This window comes from Stegostoma tigrinum, chromosome 24 (assembly GCF_030684315.1).
Source record: "Stegostoma tigrinum isolate sSteTig4 chromosome 24, sSteTig4.hap1, whole genome shotgun sequence".
NCBI lineage: Eukaryota > Metazoa > Chordata > Chondrichthyes > Orectolobiformes > Stegostomatidae > Stegostoma > Stegostoma tigrinum.
Genome location: NC_081377.1, coordinates 32563204 through 32579665, shown reverse-complemented (window position 1 = coordinate 32579665; position 16462 = coordinate 32563204). Strand labels below are relative to the sequence as shown.

The window sequence follows — 16462 nt, the reverse complement described above, 5'->3', positions numbered from 1 at the left end:
ATTACCCGAAGGAACTAAGTACTCCCTTGTTTTGGGTGTTTTAAGGCAATTAATCCAGGAAAGGACTCCAGGAGATAGTTGTCACAGTGTTTGTTGAGCATTGCTACAGCCTGAAACCTCATGAAAGTGGTGAGAGGGCTCCAGGATCCCGCCTGTGCTTTGTTTTATCTTTGCCAATTGCATATTGAAGTAAGAATTGCACAAGAAACTTCCTGACAACTTGTTCTACCACATTTTATTTTAAAACATTTTTGTTTGAATCCTCTGTGCCAGCTTGTTGTCTGTACAGAGAATGTTGTCTAATTATTGCTGTTTTATTTTTCATCATCATGTATTTATAATAAAATTGGTGCTATCTGTCTACAAGTCTCCCCTGGTGAACTCATAATCTGAAATAAAGTGGGAGAGTTGAATTACAGATTATAGAAGAGACCATAGAGAAATTAGGATGAGCTGAGCTCTTGAGAAGATAGAAGTGGCTGTTTGGAGTGATCCACTGTATTATCAGCTCTACTGTTGCCAGCTGTAAGTTTCTGGTTGACTTATTACTACATTGGTTTCCATGCGGTGCATGGTTCTCTTGACATACTCTTTGAGAAAGAAAGGCAACAGCTGAGATAAAGCATCTTGACCAAATACTGTCCACCTTGGAGATTCAAAATACAATATTCAGTTTTCCTTCACAGGACCATGAAAGTTTATATTGAATTAATACTGGCGCAGGTTCCCTATTGCTTGTGTTAGTGAAAGCATTACTTAGAATGTTGCAAAACAAAAGTGGCCCTGTATTTAACTCCAACCTCTGCTCACTTAGCTAATTTCAGATGAGGCTAGAGTTGGATGGGGAATCACAAGGTGATGGTGAGCCAGAGTTCCCATTCCTGGTCACTTCACAGCCACCTTCAAGTGTGTGTAAGAAGTAAATGACTGGAATCACCATCAAGTTTGATGCCCTCCCCTCTCATGCTCTCACCACCACCTCAACCCTCCTATTTGAATGACCTGCTCACACTTCACCCCAGCTCACATAACAAATGGCTTGTGACAGCAGCAAAGTACTCAATGCCTGCTTTTTAGTGGGGAAGGGATGAAAGGGATAAGATCTGAAAAAACAAAACAAGGAATTGTTTTATTAGAGGCAGTTTGATTTTTTAAAAAATATTTCTAACACTGGAACTGCTAAAATGGGAAGTCATTTGACAGAGATGTGCTGCTTGGACAAGTAAGTGCACCACCTTTAGAGTTTGAATATCAGAGGGTCCCACACAAAGCCTCATTTGAGGGTCTGGCCCTCAGATACCAGTGATGACTGTCTTTCTCCAGTCATGGTCCTCATAACATCATTCTGCAACTTCAGAGGGGAGTGGCACTCCATAAGATAAATGAGTAGAAGTGGGCTGTTTGATTCAAGTCTGCTCCCCCAATCCATCATGACTGATGTGTTTCTCCATTCCGTTTGCCTGCCTTCTCCCCATAATCCTTGATCTCCTTTTTAATCAAGAATCTATCAACCCCTGTCTTAAATACAGTCAATGACTTGGCCTCCGCACTTGTCTATAACAATTGAGTTCCACAGATTCACCACCCTCTGGTTGAAGAAATTCTTCCTCATCTCAGTCCTAAAGAGTTGTACCTTCACTCAGGGTGTGCCCTCACGTTTTAATTTGTCCTGTTGGTGGAAGTATCTCTGCGTCAGCTGTATCCAGGCCTTTCAGTGAGATTCCCCTCCCTCATTCTTAAACTCCAGTCTTCACCTGCTTCTTGTGTGACAAGTCCTTCAACCCCAGGATCGTCCTTCTGAACCTCCTCTGAACCCTGTCCAAGGCCAGCACATCCTTCCTTAGATATGGGGCAGAAAACTACTCTCAATATTCCAAATGTAGTCTGACCAGACCACTGTTAGAGCCTCACCATTCTAAGTCCCTTGAAATGAATGCTAATATTGCATTTGCCTTTGTAGATTGCAACTGAGCCTGTATGTTAGCCTTAAAGAAAATCCTGAGCTAGGATTCCCAAGCCCCTCTGTACTTAAGATTTTTGGAAGCCTTTCCCTGTTTGGAAAATAGCCTATACCTCTAGGCTCCTACAAAAGTGCATAGTTCACATTTTCCCACATGGTATTCCACATGTCAGTTCTTTGCCCACTCTCCCAGCCTGTCCAAGCCCTTCTGCTGCATCACTGCTTCCTCAATACTACCTGTCTCCACCTATTTTTGAGATAACAAGGTGTAGAGCTGGATGAATACAGCAGGTCAAGCAGCATCAGAGGAGCAGGAAAGCTGATGTTTCGGGGCCTAGATCCTTCTTGCTGTGTTCATCCAGCTCTACACCTTGTTATCTCAGATTCTCCAGCATCTGCAGTTCCTACTATCTCTCTGCACCTATTTTTGTGTTGTCTGCAAACTTAGCAACAACGACCTCACTCCTTTGTCAAAGTCATTAATGTATAATGTAAATAGTTGTCCCAGTATTGACCCCTCTAGAACTCGACTAGTCACCTGCTGCCAGTCTGAAAAAGACCCTATTGTTTTTGTACTCTGCTTCTGCCATTTATCCAATTCTCCATCCATGCCAGTACCTTGCCTCAAATATAATGAGCTCTTATTTGGCAACCTTCTCTGCAGCACTTTGTCACAGGCCTTCTGGAAATGCAAGTAGGGCTTGTATGCTGGCTGTCCTTTGTCTAATTTGCTTGTTACCTCCTGAAAGAATTCTAATAGATTTGACAGGCATGACCTCCCCTTGACTAAGCCATGCTGACTTAGTCCTATTTTACCAAGCATCTCCAAGTATTCCTCAATCTTGCCCTTAATAATAGACTTGAAAATCTTGCCAGTACTGATGTCAGGCTGACTGGCCTATAATTTCCTGTTCTCTGACTCCTTCCCTTCTGAAGCAGGGCTGTTACACTAGTCATTTCCTAGAAATCCGAGACCCTCCCTCACTCCAGCAATTCCTGAAAGATCACCACCACTACCTTCACAATCTCCTTGGCTGTCACCTTTAGATCTTTCAGCTCCCCCAGCTCCACCAACTTAGTGATGGCCAGTACATTTGTCTCTGTCCCCTCACTCTTGAAGTTCTGGTATGTTGCTGGTGTCTTCCACTGTGAAGACTGATATGAAGTATCAGTTCTGTTCCTCTGCTATTTCTTTGTTTCCCCATTCCTACTTCACCAGCCTCATTTTCCAGAAGTCGTGTCCAATCTTGCCCCTCTCTCTTGTCTTTTTTAAAGAAAACTCTTACGTCCTTCTTTTATATTAATAGTTAGCTTACCTTCATATGTAATCGTCGTCCTCTTTATTGCTTTTTTTAATTGTCCTCTGGTTTTTAAAGGCTTCCTTTACCACATTGTATGTTTTTCCTTTTGTTTTTATGTTGTCCTTGACTTCCCTTGTCAGCCATAGTTGCCTTGTCCACTCCTTTAGTACGTTTAAAAAAAGCAATAAAGAGGACGATGATTACATATGAAGATAAGCTAACTATTAATATGCTGGACATGCACATGGACGGCAGTGAATTGAGGGGAATGTGGGTCAGGTTAATTTAATTTTGGATTAGGATTATTCCACGGCACAACATCGTGGGCCGAAGGGCCTGTACTGTGCTGTGCTTTTCTATGTTCTATGTTTCTTCTTCTTTGGGATGAATTTCTGCTGTGTCTCCTGAATTGCCCCCAAAAATCCCTGCCATTGGTCTTCCACAGTCTTCTCTTTGGCTCCCCTTCCGACCACCCCGAGCCAGTTCCTCCCTCTTTTCTTTGTAATGTCTTTACTCAATAGTTACATCCGATCCCAGTCTCTCCCATTTAAACTGCAGGGTGAATTCTATCATATTATGGTCACTGCCTCCTAAGAGTTCCTTCTCCTTAAGCTCCATAATCAAGGCTGTGTCATTACGCATCACGAAATCCAGAACTATCCGTTCCTCGTGAGCATTACCGCAAGTTGCTCCAAAAAAAAGTCTTGTAGACGTTCCACAAAATCCTTTTCTTGGGACGTGCTACCAACAATGATTTTCCCAGGCCACCTACATATTGAAGTCCCCCGTGGTTATTGTAATAGTGCCTTTCTTACATCCCTTTTCTATTTCCTGGTTTATTTTCTCCCCTGCATCCTGGCTACAGCGAGGAGGCCTGTACATAACCCTCAAGGGTCATTTTTTTCCTTTGCGGTTCCTTGCTCCACATAACTTTGTGCCGTCTGATTCAATATCACTGTTGGCTATTGGTTCAATTTCTTACTAACAAGGCAACTCTGACCCATCTGCTTGTCCTTTCATTGAACACATGTCCCTTAGACAGCCCTGATTCCCTTGCTGCCGCCCTCCCCCCGTGATGTCTGCGTAATACTTGCCAATTTCAATCTGCATGTAAGCTGATATACCTTGTTTCATATACTACGTGCATTTAGGTACTAAACCCTCAGGTCTGTGTTGACTCATAGTTAGCACCTTATCTGCTGTGCATGAAGTTAGATTCCTGACCCTTTCCAGGCTCTCTAGCCTACTTGATCTGAAAACTTCAATGACTTCTGCTGAGCCCTTCCCCCAACTTTAATTTTTTCCATGGCTTTGTGGAGACCAGGTGTCTGCAGGAGGTAGCTGTCATTATGATAAAGACCAAGAAAAAAATGTCTACACTGTCGGGATATAGGGCCAATGATAAATCAGCAAGGAACTTGGGAAGGGACGAGAGTTTGAAGCAAAACTTCAGGTAAGATACGGCAGTAAAGCTGTTTGCTTTTGGATTCAGCATAAACAAATGGTCTAAATACTTTTGGGGGCTGTTTGCTTTAGGTTTATTTACGTTGAGCTGGTGAATCTGCTTAATCATCCTATAACTTCACTTTCTTAGGATCTGTTGACATGCTTCATGCCAGGAAGGGGTAATGGAAGACAAGTTGTTTAGAGTCAGTTCTGAGATTTTTGTCTAGTGGCAGTCTGTCGAGACTTGCAGTAACTGTAAGTAGTTCAAGCTGGATCCAAGTTATTTAGTGATAAAGATTCCTTGGCCCTTGAATCAGTGGACCTTCGCTAGGGCTCTTTCACACCATTCAAGGATGCTGTGTTTTTCACTCATTCTTGAGAATTGTGAATTGCTGGCATTTAGTGCCCATTTGTAATTGTCTTTGAAGAGGTGCTGATAATCCATTTCTTTGAGCATCAGCAGTCCTTGTTAAAGAGATGGGGAGGCGATGGCCAAGTGCTATTATCACTGGACTGTTGATCCAAAGATGTAGATAATGTTCTAGGGACCCAGGTTCGAATCCCGCCTTGGCTGATGGTGGAATTTGAATTCAGTAAATATCTGGAAATACGAGTCTAATGACCGTGAATCCATTGTTGATTGTCGGAAAAACCCATCGGGTTCACTAATGTCCTTTAGGGAAGGAAACGGCCATCCTTACCTGGGCTGACCTGCATGTGACTCCAGACCCACAGAAATGTGGTTGACTCGTAATCGCCCTCTGGGTGATGAGGGATTGGCAATGAATGCTGCCGAGCCAGTGATGCCTTCATCCCATAAATGAAAAAAGAAAAAAAAATGCCACAATGTGGTTTGGTCAAGGATTCCAGGATTTTGATCCAGTAATGAGAAAGGAAGAAAAGCAATACATTTCTAAGTCAAGATAACAAAGTGTGAAGCTGGATAAACACAGCAGGCCAAGCAGCATCTTAGGAGCATAAAAGCTAACGTTTTGGGCCTAGACCCTTCTTCAGAGAGGGGGATGGGGTGAGGGTTCTGAAATAAATAGGGAGAGTGGGGGAGGCAGACCGAAGATGGATAGAGGTGAAGATAGGTAGGGAGGGGATACGTCAGGCTGGGGAGGACGGACAGGTCAAGGAGGCGGGATGAGGTTAGGTGGGAAATGGAGGTGCGGCTTGAGGTGGGAGGAGGGGATAGGTGAGAGCAACACCCCCCACCCCCGGCACAGAGGTCGAGAAAGCCCTCAGCCATGTTTCCTGCAATACATCCCTCACACCCTGCCCCCGCAATAACTGCCCAGAGAATCCCCCTATTCCTCTCATACCACCGCACCAACTTCCGGATACAATGCATATTCCTCCAACACTTCCGCCATCTACAATCCGACCCCACCACCCAAGACATTTTTCCATCCCCACCCTTGTCTGCCTTCTGGAGAGACCGCTCTCCGGGACTCCTTTGTCCGCTCCACACTCCCCTCCAACCCCACCACACCCAGCACCTTCCCCTGCAACCGCAGGAAGTGCTACACTTGCCCCCATGCCTCCTCCCTCCCTCATCCCTATCCCAGGCCCCAAGATGACTTTCCATTTCAAGCAGATGTTCATCTGCACATTTGTCAATGTGGTATACTGTATCCACTGTACCCGGTGTGGCTACCTCTACATTGGGGAAACCAAGCGGAGACTTGGGGACCGCTTTGCAGAACACCTGCGCTCGGCTCGCAATAAACAACTGCACCTCCCAGTCACGAACCATTTTAACTCTCCCTCCCATTCCTCAGACGACATGTCCATCATGGGCCTCCTGCAGTGCCACAATGATGCCACCCGAAGGTTGCAGGAACAGCAACTCATATTCTGAAGGGAAACCGTGCAGCCCAATGGTATCAATGTGACCTTCACAAGCTTCAAAATCTCCCCTTCCCCCACTGTTTCCCAAAACCAGCCCAGCTCATCCCCGCCTGCCTAACCTGTTCTACTTCTCACCTATCCATTCCACCCACCTCAAGCCACACCTCCATTTCCCACCTACTAACCTCATCCCGCCTCCTTGACCTGTCCGTCCTCCCTGGACTGACCTATCCCCACCTATACTCTCCTCTCCACCTATCTTCTCCTCTATCCATCTTCGGTCCACCTCTCCCCCCCCATTTATTTCAGAACCCTCTCCCCATCCCCCTCTCTGATGAAGGGTCTAGGCCCAAAACATCAGCTTTTGTGCTCCTAAGATGATGCTTGGCCTGCTGTGTTCATCCAGCTTCACACTTTTATCTCGGATTCTCCAGCATCTGTATTTCCCATTATCTCTGATCACATTTCTAAGTCGGAACAGTGTATGACTTAGAGGTGAGTATTTCTATGCACCTGTTGCTTTCTCAGTCAGGAAGGTCACAGATTTTGGAGGTACCAATGAAGAAGATGTGCGTGATGCAGCAGTGCAAAGTTTAGATAGCTTATACTCCCTCTCGTGTCTGCTTGGTGGTGGAAGGAGTGAGTGCTTAAGCTAGTGGGTGGTGTGAAAATCAAGTGCACTGCTTTATCCTGGATTTTGCTGAGCTTCTTAGGTGCAATTCTAACATCAGTCATCAGCCAAGTGGCAGATATTCCATTGTACTTCCGATTTGTGCCCTGTACGTCATAAGGAGGCTGTGGACAAGCAGGTCAGAATACCCAGCCTCTGAACTGTTGTAGCAATCATACTATTTATCTGGTTGGTTCAGTTGAGTTTCTGGCCCCAGGATGAATTTGGGAAAAAGCAAAGATGGTAATTCCTTAAGTGATTAGATACTTTGGTTATTGTCTGCACTTGTATAAGTCAGTTTATTTTGATTAATTTTCATGGGATGAGAGCATTGCTGGTCAGGCCAGCATTTTTGTGCCATCCCTAATTTCCCTTGCATTGATTTGACTTGCTAGGTCTTTCCAGAGGGCAATTAAGTGTCAATTGTGTTGCTGTGGATCTGGAGTCACACATAGTGCAGACTATCGAAGAGTATCAGACTTCATTCTCTGAAAGACATAACCTGCAGAGTTTACCTGACAATCGATAGCTTTATGGTGACCATTAACTTTCAATTTGGGATTTATTTCTAATGCTGTACATTAAATTAAAATCCACCAGCTGCCCATGGTGGGATTTGAACCCATATCCCTAGAATATTAGTTTGGGTTTCTGAATAGTCGTTCAGTGACAATGCTACTGCCTTGCCAAGAAGTCGTGATGATAGCACCTGTGACACTATGACTCCAACATACCTTATTCAGCAGGCTGCAGCTTCCAATGGAAATGTATCCTCGCTTCCTGATCGTTTGCACATCAACTGAATTTATCTCCTTGAGGAACCTTAATCTACTGCAACATTTACTTCTGCTTTGACTAGTGTAAACAGTGATGTCTTATCTCAGCATTGTCCCTACGTGTAATTTATTTTGCTGCTCAAGTTCTGCTGAAGACAATCTGTTTGCGTGTATGTCCATTACACCCTAACCATATGTCCGGATGTCTTACCTCAACCACTGTTGTGAGCTTGACCTCAACGGGGTCTCAAGTAAGGACCATCAGCTGAAAAATAGGGAGAACTAGCTCCGTTTGTGAACTGTGTATTCAGTTTAAGCTTTTCCAATTTCTCATTGGAACAGACAACGGCACGGTGGCTCAGTGGTTAGCTGCAGCCTCACAGCGCCAGAGATCTGGGTTCGATTCCAGCCTCAGGTGACTGTCTGTGTGGAGTTTGCACATTGTCCCCATGTCTGCGTGGGTTTCCTCCCACAATCTAACAATGTGCAGGTTAGGTGGATTGGCCATGCTAAATTGCCAGTAGTGTTAAGGAGTGTGTGGGTTATAGGGGAATGGGTCTGGGTGGGATGCCTCCAGAGGCGGTGTGAACTTGTTGGGCCGAAGGGCCTGTTTCCACACTGTAGGGAATCTACTCTAATCTAAACAGTGAGTCACCTTGAGTAAGAACATCCCAAGTTTATTCCCTTCAGTCTGTTGCATTAGCAGTTGAGTACGAGAATTGATGTTTGAGTTCCTGTGCCTCACTGCTGCACGGGTTTGGTGAGGACAGGAATAATGCTAAAACGCAACAGAACTAGTATCCAAAGAAAATATCTTTATAACACTTCCAGCAGCAAAGAGAAATGGTTTGTTTGAGTTATTCGATAACTTGAGCTGTATCCTGAGATTTTTGAGCTGTTGCTGGTTATTGACTTACATTGAGCAAGAGAGAACATTTCTTGGGAAGTAAGTTATGATCATCAATTCTGCTTCTAATTCTGCCATTTGGGACATTCAGTGTGGGTGTTATCCTGGGTATTCAAGGCTTGGGCATAATTGATGACATCTATGCGATGAAATATGAGCCAAATGATCATTCACCATATGAGAATTTTTGACAGGATAGTCAACCATTGAGAGTTGAGCACATTTAATTCCAGTCGGGTTGATTGAAAGAGCAAGGAATAAAATGGGAGGAAGGAATGCTTTCAGCACACACAAATCACTGGTTCAACAATGACTTCTATGCAGGAGATACAGTGGCAGTGGGACGGTGTTAAGAGTTTTAGTTTCAGTTTAAAAGAGTAGAGGTAGCCTTACCCTATATCTAATTATGCTGTTCATGTCCTGGGAGTATTTGATGGAGACATGCTGAGGGAACTTTACTCTGTATCTAACCCTCTGATTTTTCTGTCCTTGGAGATTCTTATGTCTCTAATGGCTCTGTTTGATTGCCACTACCCTGCTGTCATTTTTTTGGTCAGCATCCTTCCAACTATCTTACTGTTGCTGCTGTGCAATCCTGTGACCAGCCCCAATATTATCTTGGAAAAACTTACACTAGTATCTTTACATTTTACTTAAATATGCTCCACTGCTTAGATAAAATATAGATTTCTGGTCATGATGAGCCAATGAATTTGGTGCTTAGAGTGCATGGATAAGTAATTAAGACTAAAGTTGGGCTGGAATTATCAAATTGAATTCTATATAAAACATACTTAAAAATTCCATATGAATGCCATTTTACCTGCAGTTTAACCTATTTATTCCTTGAATTTAAAAATTTATATAGTTTCAACCAGCAGCAGAGCTGTAATCATGCAATCCTGGCCAGATCTGTAAGCATCTCTAAGTGATCTAGTAACTTGGACAGAGAATCCTGCATTCACCTACACTGGTTGAGGACATAGAGAGAAAATCTTACAAGATCTATGCATCATGCCTCGGAATCCCCATTACACACTCTCAGTAAAGCCAACTCTCTCTAAAGGTACAATGCTCTGACTTGGCAGGCTGTCCCACTCTACGTTCAGAATAATGCAGTGGATCCAGAATTTGAAGCAGGTGTTTTTGTTTGCTCTTTCTGCATTTGGTTTAGATCAGAGTGAATATATCCACTTAGATATTGGTGAACTTTAATAGTTTAGTTTCTTGTCGAAATGGCAGCTGTGACATTGCAGCAGAGTCATTGTGTAGTAGCCTAAGGAAAGATGGAGTAGCCAGCTAACTTTATTCACTGGCATTCCTTGTGATGAGAATCTGAGATCACAGTGCCAGTGGTGTTCAGTCAATCGTATCTGGGATGCTTCAGTGTTTTTACTGTGGGCTATAATCAGAATCAATTCAGTCATTCTCACCTTAGTTGTTTTTCCCTCTGTATTGGTAGAAACAAATTGGAACAAAGACTGGAAACTCAGCACAGTTCCCTTTTTGGCTGAGGGAGCTGCAAGCACAGCACTATATGCCAGAGTCCCTTAGGACAGTCTAAAAATCCATTGAACAATTTGTACTGAAATCCAAGGAAATGGAAATACTGCTGATGTGTAGCTGGTCGCAGCTGAAAGTGATTCAAGCTAATGGTTGCATGGAAGAGTGAGTGTTTTGGGGTTGGGAGAAGAGCTTCAAAGGACCCCTCCTAACTCTCTGGTCAGGTCAGATTCTTCAAGTCTGATATGGATTCCGAGGAGACAGTTGTTGGGTGTGAGAGAGCTAGACACATGGCAGTTGTTGGTCTGTATGTAATTGAGTGTTTGTTCCCTAGGAGGATACTTGTGAGGATTTTGCAGTTTCATGCACGGCCTGATTGGATGTAAGAGGTTTCAGAGTGAGGCTGGTGCTGACGGCTGGTAAGCGTTCTCTCGCTCATTCAACATGCTCATTGTTCATTTTCATCACCCATGGACACTGCATGAGGAAATGCCAACAGTCCACAACCGGATAGTCTCTCATTAACCTGTTGCTATCCAGCCTTCAACATGCCAAGTCCTTGTGTGTTTCTTACATAAAGATTTTCCACTTGTCAAGATATGGAATGTCAGATTTGTATTTCTGAGGGAAATGAAAGCCCTGGCCTGCCGTTAGCACAAAGCTTAGGGCCATTGATTTGAAAGTTGAAGGTTGCTGTAGGGAAGCTTTTTTGCAGGTAAAGGTGCAGATACTGATTTAAACTAGGAATGTGTTCCCAAAACTATGACTCTGTATATGATGGTTCTACATCCCCAGAAGTATTCCTCGTATTTATCTGCAGGTGCCATTTGCAGCACATGTCTTGTTACTGTTTTCTAAATTCCCAATTTAAATTTTAATAATTTTTTTAACCTTTCAGTAAAGTTGTCCTAGTTGGTGTGACAAGTGATACTTTATAATTGGCCTCAACAGAGAGGAAAGGTACAACTTAGAGTTCCTAGTCCTAATCCAGCAGCTGTAGCTGGAAGGTAAATGTGACTGAGATTGGGCTACAACACTACTAATAGTTGAATGTAACGTATTTGGACGTCCAGTAAGAGAAATGCTAATGAAAAATTAGCAATAGTGAAATGAACATTTGAAAGTTATTCCATTCAGTAAAGGAAATATCTTGAATGATGTAAACAAAACCAAAAAGTAGCTTTACAATTTGTTTTTGAGTGACTCAAAGTTATATCATTTACATTAAATTGCATTATGTATTCTGAGGAAGTTAATTATGTTTCAAGGCTATGGCCCTAACTTGAGAATTGACAAGCTGGACAACATGAATCATTTTTTAAATTTAGTGAAAAACGAACTTGGGAGATAACAAAGAAATAAATAAGAAATAAGATAACAACATATTTGTCCTTAGAAACGATTTCAACCCCTGTAGTAATTCCACATTTTTTCAAATTAGCATGTGAATTTAATTAGTTTTAAAATGTCTGTCAGCCTTAATCTGCATTGTACTATTGAAGTCACAAACTTGTTCCCTCCAATAAATTAAACTTTTTATAACAGAATCGTCCCAAAACAACACTTTAATAATTTACTTTATTGATGTATACGTCCGTCAGTGAGCAATGCACCCGATCAACCAGCGGCTAATACGTAAGCTATTAATGTGAGGGCATGTGATGTCCTTTTGCTTAGCAAATCATACAGTTGTCACTTACAACTTTTCCAATAGAATTTCATAGTTTTGTTAAATATTTCATAAGTTTAACTCTGTTAAAATATCCATTGCCAAGGAGCTTTTTAGATCTGATCTGCCATTTAAAATAGACATTTCTTTTCTAAAAATCAATAGCAAAAAAAGTACGTACCCTTAATCAAGTTGAGGAGCTGCAATTCAGTCCTTAGTGAGCTGCATGGCTGAAGAGCTGCAAGTTGCCATCTATAGGCTTACATCCAGAAATAATTTATTGCTCTACTATTTGTCCCTGATTTGGAAGTGTGCCTGTAAATACTGTATGGCCTGCTTACGCAGGTGTGCTTGTAAAATGTATGCAGTCCGACCAGAAATCTCCCTTAAATACAGTACAATTTACTGCGTGAATAAATAAAGCACTTCTGTAGTGCAACAGTTCAGTGACCATTGGAAATGCGACAGACAGTAAAATGGCCTATTAAATGTACGTACACTGTGAACTGTCCTACTTTTCTGTCTGTCAATAGTACAGGAAGTATGTTTCTAAATAAAGCATCATCCTACAGGGGGTATATGCGAGTGTACCATCCTACTATCTTCTATCTCTTTTAGAGTGGCTTGCTGTACTGGGATTCGGTTGTAAACAATGCCCTGCCGTTGACATTTAGGGCCCCAACAACCTATTTGTGAAAAGCAGGCTGAGAATGTGCAGCATCATAGTTCGCATTGTGGATGACCTTGGGCTTCTGAGGCAGGCAGATGGCTGCTATTCAGACTATAGTTTATGTTATTCATAGCCAATCATTTCAATTACGTGCTGGTGTGAATTGTGTTGTCGAAAATCCTAATTTATGATTGGGTAAACAATCCCTGATTGGCTGCCATGCACAGATCTAATCTGTAGTGAGACCAGCCAAAGAACTTGGCTATGGAAATATTTGGCGTTGAGTCTAAGACCAATTCAGTCTCACATATATTGCATACAGCTGTGATATGTGTATGTTCTGAAATAGTGAAGCTAATTTGATGTACCACTTCAGGTTTTATGTTTCCAATTGTATTTCTCAGCTTTTAAAAATTTACCTGCCCCTCCAGACAATGTAATAATGATGCTAATTGTCCAACAAAAGAAAGGCACATTAAAATCCTGAGCACTTAGATACTTGTTTGAATAGTTCAGGGTATAGTTCAGAGGCTGCCAACTTCACTTAAATGTAGACATTTGGTAGCATGACTGACCCACTGTTAGTTACAGGTACAGAGGAGGCTCAGAGTTGGTCTGAAATACAGACGTTAGATAGTTTATATTTGACTTCATTTCCACCTTTCTGGATTCTGAGCATTATTTGTGGCCCGCAGTTTGGTTCCCTTTTGATGTATATTTAGAGGTTCATGTGAAGAATGACTTTGTATTGCATTATGTTATGGCACAAACAGGCCATTAAGCCAACTAGGCCTGTGCTGATGTTCATATCCCACGTTTGCTGCCTCCTGCTTTCATCTCATTCCATTAACATGATATAAAGTATATTAAAAGAAACAGTACAATTTTAAAGGAGTTCAAAAGCAAAGTATCTTAGGATATATGTGCCTAAGTTATTGAAGGTGGCAGGGAGGTTGAGCAAGTGATTAATAAAGCAGATGGAATTTGGAGTTTTATGAACAGAGGCAAAAAGTCCAAACATGAGCAGGTTATTATCAAATTGCATTTAGCAGTGGCTCAGCCTCAACTGGAGTATTATCCAGTTTTGAACAATAAGTTTTCAAAACGATGTGAATGCATTAGAGGGAGTGCAGAAACAAACGTCATGAGAATGGTCCCAGAGATTAGGAGCCTTTTTTCATTTGGAGAGGTTGGACAAACTTGGGACTGTTCTGATTGGAAAAGAGAAAATTAAGTTGAGATTTGGATAATTATCTGAAGAGGGAACATTTTCAGGACCATGGGAAAAGGCAGGGGTGGTACTGGGTAAGTTGCTCTTGCAGAAGGCAGACGTGAACACAGCTGACAGGCTATGTCTGAACTGTAACCATCCAATGCTAACCTTTTTCTCTATCTTTCGTTTTTCTTGCTTTAAATGAATCACAACTAGTTGCTCAAATTACTTAAGGTACAAAGTTCCACGTTGTAGCCACTTCCTAGTGAAGATGTTTCTCCTGAGTTTCATACATAATTTGTGCTACCTTTTATTTATGATTTCCAGTTATGGTCTCCACAAAAGTAAAAACATCCGCCCTGTCAAAAATTTCCAGCATTTGTAAGACATATCAGATTACCCCTTTCATAATAGAGCCATAACCTGTTAAGTTCCTGTTACGTTGTGAGATAGTGGGGAAGGTAGGCCTGCTTAGGGTTAGATGTTTCCTTCCCTGTACCAGTTTAATGGAGAGTTCTTAATCAAAACATTGCAGTCACTCTCAATTCCCTTGTGTATACTACAAATGAACGTGACATTTTCCGGACCCTTTATATGTGCATCTTGCTATTATTCATGCTGTTTGCAGCATCTGCCAAGAATGATATAAATATGAGCTGGTACTGTCTCCCCTGGAAAGCACCATGCAGAAACCTTGTTCTTTGAACACATCTATATTTAAGTTGCATGGCATACTTGCAGATGAAAGTGGTAATGAAGCAAACAAATAATAAGACAGAAGAAGGTAGTCCTCACTTGCCTCGAATTAGTATTGGGCTGATTTGTATTCGAGATGCAGACTGCTATTATGGTGTAGGTTACTGGGTTCTAACATTGTGGCTCAGTGTTACTCTGCCAGATGTGAATGGTGATAGCCTGAGGAACACTGAAGCCTTAATTCTGTCTCACCCTGACTCTTTGAGAATTGGCAGTATGCTAGGCCTTATAGACATCTCTATTCAGTTCATGTAGGTGAGGATTATGGCCAGTAACCCCCAAAGCTCAAATGTGACACAATTGCTATTTTTAATCAGATAATTACACAGTGAAAAATACTTCCGACAAATATTCTGTTTCCCCTTCGTTTACTTCTCTTTTTTTGTTTTCCTCCTCTGCTCTTCACTGTCTTCCTTTTACTTTGCAGCCTTGGCTATTTTTGAGTTGCGATCCAATGCTGCTAATTTTAGAGAGCACTGAGTTCACAGCTGATTGTTTTGTTAGCTTTCCACCAAACCTGTTCAAACTTGGTTTTGCTGGCGTTCATCCTTTTTTGCCATCTGCACTACATTTTGGGTGGTATTGACAATGCCATAATTTGATTCTGCATCAGAATTGACATGGCTGAGCTATGAACTGGTGAAGCTGAATGAGTAATGAGCTGTTTTAAAATAAAAATGCAAAATTCTTCAGATCCTAAAAACCTGCAATAAAAATAGAATGTGCTCAGCAGATCAGGCAGCATCTGTGGAATGAAAAACAAATGACATTTCAGGTTGATGACCTTTGATCAGAAACTGGCTGCAGGTCATTGATCTGAAAGTTAACTCTGTTTCTCTCTCCAAGTGCTACCTGACTTGCTGAGTATTTCCAGATTTTCTGCCTTTATTTGAATCATTACCTGACTTTGTATGAATACTTTGTCTCCCCAGCTCCCTTGGAGCTGGATGGTTATTTAATCCTAGGCTTGTGTCAGTAATCCATCTGCCTTGGGTTTCTGAGATGAGATGACTGAAACCTGAGCCCCTCAAAATGTTAAGATTGAAATTAGGAACTGACTCACCTAACGAATTTATCCATTTTCAAATGACCCATGACTTACACAGTGGTTTCAGGAGGGGAGTTGCAGATTTCCACTACCGTTTGTCTGAACAAGTGCATCATCACATTACCTCTGAATGACCCAGCACTAATATTAAGGTTGCAGATGATAAATCAGATGTCCCACTGCCTTTAGGAACAAACAGTTTATTTCTGTCAAAGAATCAAAAGTTCTCCTCTGAAGAAGGGTCATATTAACTCAACATTGACTCTGTATCCCTCATCACAGATGCTGCTAGACTTGCTGATTTTTAGCACTTTGGTTTCAAGAAACATCATTAGAATTTAGGATTCTAAGAACTTGTTCCCTCCATCGTTAGTAGTTGTAGGTCAGTTTAACGTACACAAGTAAAACTCTCAGACATGGATTGTGCACACTCATTTGGGTTTTGTTGTGTTGCCAACTGCAGTGAGCAGTTTAATCATTAAGGACATGACTAGAGCCATTAACTTTGATCTGAATCCATGTTTTCTAATACCAAGGACATTTGAAGGAACTTTCTGTTGGACTGTTATGTAATCTACAGGTTATTAATGTAGATTTTGCAAAATTGAAATTATTTAAAGGTTGTTCCTAAATCAGGCCCAATTGTGCATTTCAGAAGTCTTTTTATCACTTTTTTGCTACAGGAACCC

General features: G+C 41.9%; 1 protein-coding gene across 5 annotated transcripts in view; it reads left to right on the top strand.

Annotated features, from left to right (window-relative positions):
• The window catches only part of LOC125464835 (palmitoyltransferase ZDHHC18-like), a 93091-nt gene that overhangs the window by 25263 nt on the left and 51366 nt on the right, over positions 1 to 16462 (top strand). For 2 of the 5 annotated variants that reach the window (XM_048557657.2, XM_048557658.2), the window contains exon 9: positions 10752 to 10836. The exons of the other annotated variants lie outside the window; for them this stretch is intronic. In XM_048557657.2, the coding sequence (XP_048413614.1) occupies positions 10752 to 10793 (42 nt within the window). In that variant the 3' untranslated portion in view covers positions 10794 to 10836. The remainder of the gene's footprint in view (positions 1 to 10751; positions 10837 to 16462) is intronic. 5 annotated transcript variants of the gene reach the window in all.